Source organism: Notamacropus eugenii, chromosome 1 (assembly GCF_028372415.1).
Source record: "Notamacropus eugenii isolate mMacEug1 chromosome 1, mMacEug1.pri_v2, whole genome shotgun sequence".
In the NCBI taxonomy this organism is placed as follows: domain Eukaryota; kingdom Metazoa; phylum Chordata; class Mammalia; order Diprotodontia; family Macropodidae; genus Notamacropus; species Notamacropus eugenii.
The window spans coordinates 660,215,993-660,232,549 of NC_092872.1; the positions used below are offsets into that span (position 1 = coordinate 660,215,993).

General features: G+C 35.8%; 1 protein-coding gene across 2 annotated transcripts in view; it reads right to left on the reverse strand.

The window, feature by feature from the left end:
• Positions 1-16,557, reverse strand: part of FOXN2 (forkhead box N2) — a 64,428-nt gene that overhangs the window by 2,854 nt on the left and 45,017 nt on the right. For both annotated transcript variants that reach the window (XM_072635648.1, XM_072635649.1), the window contains exon 4: positions 14,537-14,601. In XM_072635648.1, the coding sequence (XP_072491749.1) occupies positions 14,537-14,601 (65 nt within the window). The remainder of the gene's footprint in view (positions 1-14,536; positions 14,602-16,557) is intronic.

The following is a 16,557-nucleotide window of genomic DNA, read 5'->3' on the forward strand; positions in this document are numbered from 1 at the left end:
GTTCACATCAGTAATCAGTCTACTCAAGATAACTTCACCTCAAAAGGTGACGTGAAAGAAATCAATAAAGGTCTGGATAAGGCAAAACAATTACTTCATATTATATGATTTCAATTTGAAACAAGGTTCAAGTATAGGAAACCTTCCACTCCTCTACTCTTCTTCAATGTGGTAAGATGAAGCTTAAAGGGCAATAAAAAAAATTATGACCACTTTATCTATTCCAAAGTTCTTTCAGAGAAACTGACTCTTAAATTGTAATGGCCAGCCTTACTAATTTGATAAAGATGACAGGATTGAACAATTCAACAGTAACTATTATTAGACAACAAATAATTCTCCTCCTAAAAGTTTTATTTATGAAGTAAAATTTTATAACTTTAAACTAGAATTTAAATTAAACTTACAGCTTGATGAACAAATATTATGAATTAAAATGAACTAAAGGAAAGATGGCAAAAGGAAAATAATGAATACCAAAATACACGAGAAACAAAACTGAAAGTATTACAAACCACAACATCAACTTGGATAAATGCAATTAAGAGAAAAATAAAATTAGCAAAGAACAAAGGAGACAAGATGATGATGAAAGATAGCAATTTAGTAAATATCTATGGAAAACATAAATAATGAATTATAACATAAAAACTTTTGCTGGATTGTAATCAAAATGATCCATTTTGCATTTCATCATATTCTCTTTCTCTTGTTTGGTTATAAATTGGGAGGAGTTCTTCTGCAAATGGGAATTCTAAAAGGATAGGAAGACTAAGAGCTGGTAGAGGTATCCAAGCAGTTGAGGAATGAGTCCAAGCAGAGCATTAGTGGACAGGAGGGACTCCACTAATGAAAGCAAAAGATAAGGTTGAAGGGCACTGTGCAAGGGTTGTGCAACATAGATACCATGAAGTCCAGCCTCTGAAAACTGCAAGCAGGGCAAGAAAGTATCTGTTCTTTAGTCTTCAAAGACCCAATTCCTTATATGAAACCCTTTATCACCCAGTTGCTCTTCGCTGGTCACTCTTCAATTTATCAATGTCTTTCCTAAAATGTCAGTACTGCAAATGCGGCCTGAACAAGACACAATATAATACGACCACTGCTTCCTTATTCTTAGCTGCTATGTGTCTATTTAATAAAGCCAAAGACAGCAATCCATTAAATCCTATAAACCATTTTTTTAAACCATGCCTCCCCACCTTATATTTAGGAAGTTGATTTTGTTAACAAACTGTATGCCTTTGCATTTAACTCTATTAAATTTGTCCCAATGTTATAGCCTGTCAAAGGAGTTTTAAATTCCAATTCTTTCACTGTTAGCTATTTCTCTCAGCTTTGCGTCATCTACCCCTTTACGCAAATTGACTAAAAAAAAAGTTACAAAGCATGAAGTCATTCATAAATCCTTGGGCACGACACTGGAGATCTTTCAAGCTGATATGGAAACGTTAATGATTATTCAGTGGGTCCGGTCATTCAACCAGTTCAGAATTCACCTAACAGTAACAATGTCTAGTCAAAAATTCCCTATCTTTGCCATACGATAAGAGAGACAGAGAGTGTGAGTGTGTGAGTGTGTGTGAGTGTGTGTGTGAGTGTGTGTGTCTAGGTCCTGATTACTGTGAATAATGAATCCTCCTAAAACAAATGAATTCACACTGCATACATTAACTGATCAAATGAACAAATGACTATATTTAACATAATTATAACTCAAATATTATGAATTCAAATACATGTGAACACTTTGTAGGATTTCCTGCTTCTTTGTTTGGATACTCACTAAACACAGTTTTCAATAATACATTCTAGAATTCTGCTGACTCCATTCGTTTCCCTTGTTTTCTAAAATCAGGACATCTGCTTTTCTCCAGTTCTACCACATTTTCCCCATCCTCACTGTGATCTTTCAAAAAAAAAACCCCTAATAATAGCTCAGAAATCATATTTGCCAGTTTGTTTAGTGCCTAGGATATACAGGACAGCAGATTTAGAGTGGAAAGGGACCATAAAAGTTCAAACTTCTTCTTTACAGATGAGGAAGATGAGGCTCAGAGAAGCTAGGAGACTTATCCAAAGTCACAGTTTGTAAGGCTTGGAGGATATCTGTGAGCCCACCCAGTCCAGCACCTGGAGTGACAGACCATGAGTTTGTTCATTTGAATCAAGAAACTTAAATTCATCAAGGTTGACTAGATTTTTTCTTACTTTATTTCATTACATATGTTGGGTCAACTCCCTTTGAGTCATTTTTGCTCTATCCTTTCAAACAACCCAAGGACTATTCTTCTATGAAGAGAAAAATGAAGGAAAAGGAGCACTGAACTGTCTTTTGTCAGTTATCATCTTCCCATCTACCCTAGGCAGTGACCTTCCTTTTCTTTCTTCATTCCATCTAATTCTCCCAATATAGCTTTAGAAAAGCTTAACTTTTCCTATTACCTTTAGTGCATGACTTAGCACTCAACGCTAATCTTACAGTCTTGTGTCAGGCATTGTGTTGATCCTCCACTGTCTTTCTGTTTTCATTTTTTTCACGTTTTTAAAAAAATTTAGTTTATTGGACTACAGTAATCTACTGTTTAATAAACCTGAAGAATGAAGTTTCTGGGATAAGAACTCATTATTTGTCAAAAACTGCTGGGAGAACTGGAAAATAATATGGCAGAAACTAGGCACAGACTAACATCTCACACCCTATACCAAAACAAAGTGAAAATGGGTACACAATTTAGATTTAAAGGATGCTACTCTAAGCAAATTAGGAGAGTAAGAAATAGTTTACCTATCAGACGTATGGAAAACAGAAACAAGAGATAGAAACAAGAAATGTCAAATAAATTATTTTGATTAAAGTTTTTTCACAAAAGACAATGCAACCAACATTAAAAGGGAAGCAGAAAGCTAAAATATAGAGAGAACTGAGTCAAATTTATAATACAAGTCATTTCCCAAATGATAGTCGAAGGATATGAACAAGAAGTTTTCAGATGAAAAAATTAAAAGGTATAATCAGATGAAAAAACACTCTAAATCACTGTTGATTAGAGAAATGCAAATTAAAACAACTCTGAGGTACCATATCACAACTATCTGCTTGGCTAACATGACAAAACAGGAAAATGATAAATGTTGGAGAAGATGTGGAAAAACAGGAACAGGAATGCACTGTTGGTGGAGCTGTGAACTGATCCAACCATTCTGGAGAGCAATTTGGAACTATGCCCTAAAGGCAATACCACCACTAGGTCTGTATCTCAAAGAGATCATGAAAGGAAAAAGGACTCACATGTACAAACATATTTATGGCAGCTCTTTTTGTGGTGGCAAAGAATTGGAAATTGAGGGGAGGCCCATCAACTGGGGAATGCCTGAACAAGTTGTGGCATATGAATGTAATGGAATACTATTATTCCATAACAAATGATGAGCAGGTGGATTTCAGAAAAACCTCTAAAGCCTTACATGAACTGATGATGCGTGAAATGAGCTGAACCAGGAGAACATTATACACAATAACAGCCAACACTGTGCAATGACCAACTTTGACAGACTTAGCCCTTTTCAGCAATACAATGATCTAAGACAATTCCAAAAGACTCATGATAGAAAATGCTATGGATAGCAAGATATCATAGAAAGAACTATGGAGGCTGAATGTAGATAAAAACATACTATTTTCTCTCTGTTTTTTCCCCTTTTGCTCTGATTCTTCTTTCACAACATGACTAATGTGGAAATATGTTTAATATGACTGAACTCAAAACGTTATAAAAGTGAGTGTTGAAAACTAAAAATAAATAATTTTTTAAAAACAGAAAAACAAAAATTTAAGCTGACTGGCATATTTTTTTTATCCCCTCAATGGAATCGTTTCTGTTTTTACAGTGCTTAGCACATAATAAACACTTAAAAATATTTTTGAATGAAGTATCTTCAGAACTGACTCCACTCTTGTGCACCCCTCCTCTCCCCTCCACCCCCTGCAGAATTTTTAGTCTATAGAAACCTATCTACCTTATTTCTGAACCCTTTGCAATCTGCTGTCCCAAAACTTAGAGAGTTTTCAAATATATTTACATTTCATCTCTTCAATTACAATTCTAAGATGCAATGGTTAGTTAGCAAGCTAAATATACAACAGCCTGTTATGGAAGCCAAGAAGGATAAGGTGATAGTTTCAATGTAGTCTGCCAAGAGTAATGATAAACTTGAGTGTCCAGAAAAACAACCAGGATGATGAAGGGAATTGGTTGATAGCATCTTTAGCCTGGAGAAAAAGACTTAAGGTAAGGAAAACCAGAGAGCTGTTTTCAAGTGTATCAAGTTCTGACTAATGGAAAAGGGACTAGACTTGTTTTGCTTGGCTCCAGAAAACAGAATAGAAGCAATGGATGCTAAAGTTGCAAGGATGATAATCTGGGCTTTAAGAAAAAACTCTCTAGCAATTTAAGCCACCGTAGGTTGGTACAGACCAGGGGTAGGAAACCTGAAGCCTGGAGGCCACATGTGTCCTTTTAGGTCCATGGGTACAATCTTTTGACTGAGTTCAAGCTTTACAGAATAAATCCTTTTAAGGGGATTTGTTCTGTGAAGTTTGGATTCAGTCGAAGGGCTGTACTTGAGGACCTAGAGGGCTACTTGTGGCCTCAAGGCTGCAGGTTTCCCATCCCTGGTATAAGCTATTGGAAGTTCACCCTGACCTGATTGATGCCTTAAGGTGGGATGTCTGCTATGTTGCAGAAGGGATGCTTCTTTAGGTATGGTTTAGACTAGTTAGTGACTGAGATCCTGTCCATCTATTCTCCCAAGGTTCACTTCATTTCCATACCAGTAACTTCTTCCTTGGTTATTCTTGTACCTTTTAAAGGATAAAATCATCATTGAAGTAAGACAAGAAATTATTAGCACCCCTGCTCTGGGCAGAAAGGGACAGCTAGCTCCTACACGAATCCAAGGAATGGAGTCCCACATCATTCTATATAAATGCTTCTGGAATAGAACTATCATCTGTTTCTCAAAAACACCTACTTCCTCTTTTGGTTCAGTCAAGGTAAACTACAGCATACTTCAATGGCAATATTCCTTCTATTTCTGCCTCTGCTGATTTTTACCCAAATGAAGATTTTCATCCTGCCCCCATTTTGTTTCCTGGATTTACTCGTGAATATATCTCCTCAAAACAAAGTGTTACCACTAAACACCAGATTCAGACTTTACCTATGCTAATTATTTGTAGCATGGTATGTTCTTTCAGAGTTATATTTTAGTTCAAGATCTCATTCCACCAAGTCTCAATAATATAGTCACTGAAGTCAAATTTGCCCTCTCACTCTAGGATTTCTAGTGCATCTTTATTGTTATTTTGTATATTTCTGTACAGATATTAGAGGTCAAGGTTTTCAAGGCTCCTTTATCAATTTTGTCTCCTCTGTGAAGGGGATATGGGGCAATACTTCCTTTTGTTCTTTTTCTACTTTGCTATTCTTTTTGGTATCCAGTGTGGTGAATATACACAGGCAGTTATTTTTCCCTTCTACTTCCTTTTCATTTTAAAATTTTTTATTAGATTTGTAATATTCTAAGCAAACACCTCTTTACCAGCACTCCACCCCTGGCAGGAAGCCTGTCATTCCTATATTTTAAGCTATGGCCCATAAATCCAAATCCTATTCTTAAGCATCATCTTAACCAGCTGTTCACTTCTCAAATTGCCTTTTTCTTCCGAACTCCTCATCTTAAACGGACACCAGTGATGAAAACAACTGTGTCCCTAAGATTTTCAGCTTCTTATCCAAGACTTCATAATTTTCCACCTTCTTGAAAAATTGATGTTTTAATACTGTCTATTCATGCATTCAAACACCCACTATGTGGAAGGCACAAAGCTAAATATGACAAAATTCCCTGCCTTCAAGAAGTATATATTCAAGCAAGGGATAACAAATAACTATAATAAGTAACTAATACATAAAGACAAGAAAAAGTTAAATTGGAAGAACAGACACAAAGTGCTATGCGAGCTGACTACACGCCCTGAGTTCCTTTCTAGCTACGATTCCCAACTGGTTTTATAGAAGAGGTGAGTAGTATCTAAACTGATCACTGAAAGGAAAGATTTCAAAAAGTAAAAATTGGGGTTCGGACATTGCATGAGTTTGGAGTGCATTCTACATATAGGGAATGGTTTGAGCAAATATACATTTAGAGATGTGATGGGGAAAAGTTAGGAATAACTTAAGCTGTGAGGAGTAATTCAGGTGCACTATCCCTACTACAACTACTGTCAGCACCACCATCACTGCCACCAGCATTTATGTATTTATATAGCACTTTAAGGTTTGTAAAGACCTTTACAAATATCTCATTTGATCCCCACAACTCAGGAAGGCAGGTATTATTACTGTCCTGATTTACAGATAAGGAAACATATATAGAGGTTAAGTGACTTGCCCAGGGTCATACAGTTATAGTGTTTATGACAGGATATGAACTCAGATCTTCCTGACTTCAGGTCTATCACTTTACTCACTATGCCACCTATCTAGCTGCCGCAAAGGTATATATTTCTGACTACTAGATTAAAAGTGTTATGTTTATTAGAGTGGTAGTTAGGGCCAGAATGTAGAAGACAATAATGATGGGCTAAGAGATTCAAACTTTAATTAGCAGGCAGTAAAGGATAACTGAAGGTTTTTGAGAATTTTTTATCTGTCCTGTGCCTCCTGTGCACAGTGCCTTCCGTGCACAGTGCCTTCCACAGACACTGAAATACTGAACAAAAGATACAAAAACAAAAACGGGCAAAGGTCAAATAATTGGGGGGATGCTTCCATTTAACAAGGAGGAGCAAGAGGTAAAGATAATAAATGCAATTAGATATATAGGAAACATATAAGAGTAGATCTCAAAAGGCACAGGAAAAATCAAGAATAAAAGGATGGTCGAACGTCAAATACTGGAGTGAGGAAAGAGAGTAAAAGGTTGAAAAGACTATTCTATTGCAGTGGGTGACAAGGTAAGTTTTAGTAGAGTGATATAGACAGAAGCCAAACTGAACTTCAGAGTAGATATTTAATGTAGTCTACTCTTTCTAAATGATTGGAAGTGAAGAGAAAGACAAAGAGGATGAAAACAAGGAGAGCAGACTGGAACAAAGATTATTTTTACAATTGTGAAAACCTAAGCCAAGTTGCAAACAGAGAAAAGGCCTGGAGGTGGGGGGAGGGATAGATTGAAGATATTCAAGAAAATAAGGATGGTTGAGGGCTCTGCAAGTGGAGAAGAAGACGAGGTCAAGGGCACAAATAAAAAATTTCAAATCCTTTCTTTACTTATGCTTTCCTCTTTTTCTGCTATTAAAGAAGGCAGTTGATGAAATCGATGTTAAAGGTCCTTCATCTTTTAAAGTAAGAATCAAAACTAACACTGAGAATGAAAGGGATATTTACAGGACAGAGGTAAGTAAGCAGCAAAACTTCTGAACTAATTGCTGGTAATACAAGAGGAATAAAAACTCCCACCATGCAGTAATCTTGGCTTAGTGGACGTTAAATAACATGACTTTCTAGTAGATCCAATTGAGACACTTTCATGACTTTCTTCAGTGGAACTCAATGGCATGGGAGCCACCTTTAGTCATCTTTATTTTTATCTTGCCACTGCAGCCAGATGGCTCCAGAGGAGAAACTGAGGGTGGTGACACTGCACAACTCTGCCTCCCTTAAAACCAATTCACTTACAAGTCATGACATCACCTTCCTGATATCATGGTCCTCTTCAAAAACGAAGGACAAATAACAACTCAATGGCATATAATAAGCAGGATAAGAAGGTAGATGCAGAGAGCTACTAACCCAAACTGGAGATTATTAACAAAGTAGGAACATCTTTAATGAGGAATTAAGATATAGACATGAACTTAACATTATAAGGGATGCTAACTTTAAAATTAAGACTGTGCAGGGAGTCAAGTCAAACCATTACACAAATTATAGACTGCTATAAATAACAACACTGCTTACTCTCCAATATTTTCCTGTAGTGAATCTAAAATCTCCAAAATAGAGTTTCAATGCCCTATCACTGAGTCTGTCATTAAGTTTAAATTTTAGAAAAAATAAATAAATTAAATGTAGACTTCATAGTTAAATCACAAATACCAGAAATTGAAGTATTATGGTTATTATGCAAATAGTCTCTGGTATATCCCTGAGAACTAATTTGCTGATCCTCTGAGACTATACCACCCTATTATGAATACTGATCTTCACATTCACATAAAAATTCAGGTTTTCCAAGAGACTTTCCCTGAAGCAACAGTCAGATAAATGGCACAAATACTATTACTACCTATTTAGAGATAAAGAAACTGAGCTTTGAACAGCTTAAAGTCATGATAGTATCTAGATTCAAATAATGGATCAGAGATAAGAAGAAACTATTAGAAAGTCCTATGAAATGAGGCAAAGTGCCATGGGATAGAATTACCTTTAAAATTTTACTGTATTCTTATACTTCCCCAAACTGGTCTAACCTGATGAAGAACAAGGGAGAAGACATTAAAGTGGACACTGGGTCTGGTATAGGAAGATAAGGTTATGTAGGAGGGACATAGTTGCCAAATTGGATCAATAATTTCTAATTTTTAAAGTATGAAGTCTCCTTTTAATATAAAAATGTTTTAATGTTTCCCAAATAGGAGCTGCAATATTAGAATCTCTTGATCAACAAAATGACAAAAAGCTATTATGAATTCAGTAACAAATTCAAATAAATTTGTAATTTATTAATTACAATAGCACATGTATATATCTGAAAACTAATATGGACTAAACATTATTCATTCAGTCTACAGAAGATACATTTGTTTATCATTATACTAATCTCTGATGCATAATTTGTTGGAGTTAAAGACCAAAATAACAATATTTGTTGCAATATGAATCTGGGTACCCCTTGAGATAGTAACTGCACTTTTGATTTTAGCTTTCTAAATTTCACACAAATTTATAAGTGTGACACCTTCTAAAATCCCCCTAAAACTGTAGTAATCAAAGACCCCTGGCTTACATCAGTTTGGACAAAGTATAATCTTAGAGGAGTCTAAAAAAAAAAAAAAAAAAAAGATAATCTCTGAGTGAAATTTATCTTCAATTTCTACTTATAGTACTCAATCTATAATAGCATTTAAAATTAAAGTGAAAATATATCTTTACAACTACATTTAAAAACATTTAAGAATCCTACATTTTAATTGATGAAGTATCTTGTATACATTTTAGAGGAGACTGCTTTTAATGGCTTCCACAAAAGTCCAATGCCTATGTCTCATTGTGCCATAGAGATGAACCTGAGATTTTAAAGGCTATAACAGAGGAATGTATCACCTGACTACAGATTCCTTTGATGGTGCATGTTGCCTGAGAGTCAATGTAGTTAAGTTGGGAAAGGCTAATCACCAGTAAGTTGACCACTACTGTGCACAAAACGGAAAAACAATACAAAACAATCCTCCGTTCTTTCAGGCCCTTCCCTTTCTTTTTACACTTCAAGTATATTTACAGTTGAAACAACGAGACAACAAATAGGTATAAAGTAGAACAGAACTGCCAGCATTTCTACAGCTTTATCTCACTATTGTGCCTTATAAGGAAGTGGAAGTAACGTTCAAGAAAACGAAGTCAGGAACAGCAGCTGGACCTGACCAAATATTTTGATGAATATGATTCCTGATCTCTTCCTATAAAGCATGCAAGGTAGGTTCATTTAAGATGTTAAGGACCTTTCTCTAGATCTCTTAACATTTCATGGATACCAGGATGCTATTTGATTAGCCCTTGCTCTCATTACTAGACAACCTATCTATTTTTCCAGCCAAACACAGCTCTAATAAGAAAAATCTTTATGCTCCTTCTGCAGTTTTTCATTGGGAATGGAAAATCGTATATTTCCATTTAAAAAATCAACTCCAGTTACAGGAGCAAAGAAAATGACTAGCTGGCAATGCATGTAAAAATGGGGCCAGTTCAATAAGAACCAACAACATATTGTGATATGGGAAGCAAATAACAAAATAATGAAAAACTAAGTCAATCTTAACAGCGATGGTCTGCATTAATTGAAATCTTTGTGCCCAGACCTATAGTGGTGATAGACTCACTCTAGTCTAAATGTATCTGAAGTAGAAGAAAAGCAGAGCTAAATGTTATGAGGATGGGGCAGGATCTCAAGCTCATGACCGGAAAGGATCAGCTCAAGGAAAAGAGAACACTTGGCATAGAGGTTGGAGAGACTTTTACCTGTCCTCTAAGCACTGGAAGGGACTGTTATATAGAAGGAGTAGGCTTTTTTGGTTTGGTCATATAAGGTAGGACTAGGAGCAGTTGGTGGAAGTTGCAAACAAAGAGTCTGGTCTGATGTGAGAAAAACTTCCTGAAACCAGAGATTTCCAAAAGTAATGGACAGCTCCTCATTTATGGTCTTCAAGTCAAGACTAGATGATCATTTGTAATGGTGATTATAATGCTGACTTTTTTTTTTTTTTTTGGTGATGAAAGCTGAGGTCCATTCCAACTATAAACTTCTGTGATCGTGTGATTCCCCCTCTTGAGGGTTTTGAAGCAAAGACTGAATGTTCAGTGGTCTAGCATGCTATAGGATTCTTGCTCAGGTACAGATTGGACTAGATGGCTTGTGGGGCCCTTCTAACTCCTGAAATTCTTCAATATTACCCTACTATACTCAACTGCACAGAAAATAGGCATTAAGTCTCATCTAATACTTTACATCTCTCCCTAGAATAGTTCTCTGAATGCAGTAAGTGAATTATTTGTTAAAAATGAATCATTTAACTATGGAAAACTTAATATCTGTGCCTCATTTTCCTTACCTGTAAAAATAAATGGGTTAAAGTAATTCCTCTTTAAGGTTACTCACTCTATGAAGAATTTTTAAATCATCAATTTGCCAAAGGTTTTAAGTAGGTACAATAAATGAGAATACTAATAAAAAGAATGTCTCTGCTGTTGATTTTACAACCTTGTTAAAAAAAAGCTTTTCATGACTTAAGAACTCTGATCAATACAATAACCAATCATGATTCCAGAGGAAGGATGAAGAAGAAAACTATTCACCTCCTGACAGAGAGGTGAGACACTTATAAATATGTAAAATGAGAAGCATTTTTGCACCTGGACAATTTGAGAATGTTTTGCTCTACTGTGCATATTTGTTATGAGAGATGTTTTCCTCTCCCTGCCCTTAGGTAGAAATGAAAAGCAAAAACAAATGCTTAATAACTGAAAAAAATTTTTTTCAATAGCTTTTATTACATTGTTTTGCTCAACATAAATGCAAACTATGCTAATTACACACCCCTATATGACCACAGCATTAAAAAAAATTGAACTGTTCCTCTCTTCATTAGTTTTTTAAGACAGGTTTTCCTAAGTAAAACTCTAAGGAAAAATCCTATAAGACTATTAATTCTGGGCTCATTCAAATAATAAAAGGCTGATTTAAAAAAAAATTTGACTAATATTATTTTTACTTCTTTTTAACAACCACAGTACCTACTAATGCATTAGGATCTCACTGAAAAATGGACTAGTGTAAAGTTTGGTGCAATGTTTGCTTGTGTGTATTTGTTTCCTTAATCTCAGTGTAGTGTATCGGCAGGAAGGGATATAAAAAGCTTTGTGGTCCTATCAATTTAAAAAATTTGAGATGCTATGGTAATCACTGATCTTCAGAACTGGTAAGAATCTCAGGGATCATTTGGTTTAGCCTCCATCTTTCTACAATTTCCTAAGAATTCCATTTCCTATCTCCATGTGTTTGTGCTGGTTATGCCTATCCCTGGAATGCCTATGCTCATCACCTCCACCTATACTTTCCTTCAAGACTTCACCTTTCCTTCAAGAATACATCACCTTTTCCATAGTAATTGTTTCTCTATTACCCAGGAACCCTGAGGGTCTTCTCCCAGTTTGATTTTTTTTTTTTAATTAAAGGGGCCAACCCTTGAGCAACTACTTAAAGAAGCCTATTCATTGAATGGGTTTATCTCAGGTTGTTGTGTTTGTCCTTTGTTCTCAAAGAGGACCATGACATCAAGATGATGACATGACTTGCAGCTGACTTTGATTTGAGTGAGGGAGGGCTATTTATCTCACTCAAAGTGAGAATGCTGTAAGACCTTAGCCTGAAAGAGCCAGGGTCTCACACTGCATCCTGGGCCATCTCCAGCCATCCTCCAGATGGCTCAGGAGGAGAAAGTGAGGTTGGTGACCTTTGCACAGCCCTCTCTCTTTGAGAACAAAGCCAAACACAACAACAACTGAACTATAAGCAGAACAGAATGTAATTAGGTCCACATCCACTCCAAAACGATTAAAGAGTGCAGTATCCTCAACATCACCCTTCCCTCTGATCCTCTTTGCCTTATCAGCGCTGAGGCCTTCAAAAAACTTCCCAAAGTCTACTGGCTGTGCTCCATTGTAGGCAATGTCTACCTCACATCTCTGCCTTCCAGCTTCCCTTTTGGCGCTGTCTTTCCCTATTAAACCTATTGAGGGCAGGAACTCTTACTTCCTTGTTTTTTTATTCCCAGCACTTAGCACAGAGCTAGGCACATGACAAGTGCTTAATAAATGATCTACCTAGTCTGTATTTTGTACACAGCTTAAATGGTGATAAAATGCCAGCAATTTTAAAATAAGACTAGTAACCCTTAAAGACCCCTTGTTAGTCTTATAATGGTGAAGCTTACAAGACAGACTAGTAACTTTTCGATGTCTGCTTCTTATTTAATCAGGTTAAGGAATGATATAAGGAAGGGAGCTAAAGTTCCAATGTGTAATTCTTTAGTTTTAAATAGAAAAGGCCCGATAGTCTCTCAAAACACACCTATAAGAGAATCCTAATGGAAAAGATTATATATGTGTGTGTATATATATATATATATATATATATATATATATCCCTACTGGAATTATTGGCCCAGAAAAATTTAAAGTGATATGAGCATTATTTCAAATAACTGTTAGTACTTTTTAGCTGCTTTGATTTTTTTACAATTTGATTAATGCAGTCCCTAACCTCACTATATATTGCTAACTTCTTAGCCATAGTTGCTTATCACAGAACTAGACTTCATCTTAAATTAAATATACAAACAAATGTTCATAAGATCATACATTTAGAACTGGAAGGTACCTTAGGAACCATTTAATCAAATCGTGTCCTTTTACAGATGATGAATCTAAGGCCCAGGTAGGTTAAAGTGATTTGCCCAAGGTCCCTCAGGTAGTTAAGCATCACAGCAAGGATCTGTGCCTAAGTCCTTAGACTGTAGATTCATGATGCTAATACTACTTTCCAAACTCATCAAACAATCCATTTTATTCTCTTGCTTACTCAGTATATAATTCCTCTGAATCTTAAAAACTGGTGTACTGTGATACAAATATCCAAATAATGATAACAAAGCTAACATATAGTGCCTACTATGCTCTATGAACTTTACAATTATTATCTCATCTCATCCTCACAAGATTCCTGGGAGGCAGGTGCTTTTATTATCCTCATTTTACAGATAAGGAAGCTGAAGCAAACAGAGGTTAAATGATTTGTTCAGGGTCACACAGCTAGTACGTGTCTAAGTCTGGATTTGGCCTGAGATATCCCTGACTCCAGGTCTGGTGCTTTACCCACTGTACCACCTAGCTGCCCCAAAGTAATTATGTAAGTTGGGGGGGAAGGGGAGAGAAATTCAACTTGTATAAAAACTCAGTGGTTTTCCAGGTTTCTAGATAATCATATTTTCTGTTAAGTCTATTCTCACAAATGAAAGCTGGCTACCCTAAAAAAAAAGGAACAATCAGCCCCACTGTTCTAGGTCCATACTTTTCTCATGTTTATTGGTGGAGGAAAATACAGTTATCACTATAGTAAACAGTTTCATGAAAAGCCGGTAAAGATAGAGGTATAAAACGAAACACAGCCTATCCATTAGCTCCATTAAGGGAGTACTAGTATGCAGAGGGAAGGCAATAGTACTACTAAGGTGGTTTTTTAAGGGGGGAAAAGGGGGAATAGAGGAGGTAGAAGAGGTAAATTGATGTACAGCCCCCCAAAAAGAGGAAAACATGACTAAGTCTACCGAAGAGTTGTGCCTGAGGTTGGTAGGAAAAATCTGTAAAAATGACTCTCCTCAAATTAAATGATAGGACCTATTGAAATGGGAGATGAAAGAAGAACTCTTGGAGGTACAAGCCAGATACACCAATGTCAAACTCTTGACACCATTCCTTGCACACAGTTTGTGCTCAGTCATCTTTTTTATGAACTAAGCTGGTAAAAACAAGATAAGGAACTGAGACAAAAAACTAAGCTATGTGCTGATCTAAACAATAGAAACTGAAAGAAAATTTATGATGGTATTATTGAGAAATTAAATTCTACAGGAATTAGTAACATGTTTTCAGATGCCCTGTTTTAAAAATTTATAACATCAAACTTTTATACATACCTTTGAGAGTTCGAACTTGGCTCTGCTTTAGTACAGAGGTTATATAATGAGGTGGTGATGATCCACTAAAAAAAAATAACAAAAGTTTTATTTATGTTCCTTTTTGTATTTAATTCTTAACAGTCAATTTTTTTTTTTATTGGCTAGCATATGTATTTGTTGGAGGATAGAGTGTTGTAGTAGAGGACTGGCTCACATTTTGACTCACATTGGCTGTGTGACCCCGGACAACGTCTCAGAACTCAAGGCAACTCTCTGAGATTGTAAGATTCGAACAGTTGCTGATCTGTATAGGTGGAGGGAGTTTTCTTAACAGGAGATCCCCACACAGATGAAATCACAGGTCTAGGACTTGTTACTTGAGTCTTCCCCCTACAGCACCCTCCCATTACAACAATAAGAAAAAATTTCTTACTGTCCCTATTGTTTCCTGAGATGACACTCAGTTCAGTTTAGTACTGGAGAAGTTTAGGAAAGACTCAATGCTAAAATGATGAATTACCGTAGGGACAAAAGTTTCACTAATCTACAGGGTTAAAAAAAAAGTCTGCTTTGTGTAGACTTAATTTCTGCTGACAACCAATTACATGTATCTACATATTGTGAGCACTTTTAAAAAACATTTATACTAACAAAGATTGTAAACATTATTCTCATACTCATTTGTATTCACTAATAAATACTTATATTTAGTAGATGGAATTAAGCACCAACATTTAAAAATTAAAGTAATCACAAGAATCTAGAAACTGGACAAAAAATAACCACTTCTGTACTGATATTTATCTTAGAATAAATGTGTTTTATCAAATAAATTTTCCAGCTTTTTAAACAACCAGAATGTTGTTTATTATTCATGTTTTAAATACATTAAGTCTTTTCCTTTAGACTTGTGAACTACAATTTTATCTCACAAGAGGATCTATGCATCATCAGCAAAGGAAGGGGCTATACAGATCACCTAGTCTTAATTTTTTCTTTTATAGAGGAAATCCAAGGCCCAAATTGGTGAAGTGACTTGCCTTAGGTTATACAGATAAGTAGGAGAACCTGGATTCAAGCCCAGATCCACTGACTAAATCTACTGCCAACTCTCATGTGGGGAATTCTTAAGTTGGACTTGATGGCTTCCTAGTCCCATGATTCTGTGTTGATAGTGGTAAAATGTTGTGGTGATTACAGTTATGGTGAAGTTAGTGGTAATGGTCTAGAATTCATCAGTTCCCAAATGGGCTATACTACCACCTGAAGCAGTATGGAGGAAGGGAACTTGGGAGGGATGACAGTAGAAGGATCAGGTACAATGGGGGGGGTGGTGGTGGTGGTGTTAAATTAAAAAAGGGTTAACCTAACCTAACCCTAGGAGGACATTGAGTAATGTTCTTTTTGAAAAGGAGGAGGTACCTCAAGTAAGTTTGGGAAGCTTTGGTGATGGGTGATATAGCAATGATGATGATAATGGAGGTGGTAAAAAATAAATGTGATAGGATATTAGGAGTTCAAAGAGAGATCATTTGGTTCAAAAATTTATTTCTATTGAAAATATTTCTGAAATAAAATCATCAAAACAAGAGAGTAATCTGCCACGACATCTAGGCTGTATGCCTACAGGGCTGGTCACTTCAACTCTCTGAAACTTAGTTTTGTCATCTGTAAGATGAGTAAATTATAAGAGAGTATATCTCTAAGTTTTTTTCTAGAACTTATTTTTCTAAATGGAGAAAATTTTAACAATATAAAGTTGCTAATGTAGAATGAGTTAAGTAGAACCAAGAGAACTTTAAACACAATGACTAAAATAAACAACCTTTCTAGTAGGCAGTCAAATTTAGATCAATTGCTGTGACCAATCTCAAGCTTAGAGATCACAAGTCAAAACCTACTTCCCTAATCTAGGACGGGAAGGAAAGAGGGAGAGTATTTTCTACATTGCCAGACGCAGCCTAACTGTTTTTATTTATTGAGGGCATGAGTGGTGCTTAGAAAATGACAGTAATATTAAAAGCAAGATGCAGAAACAA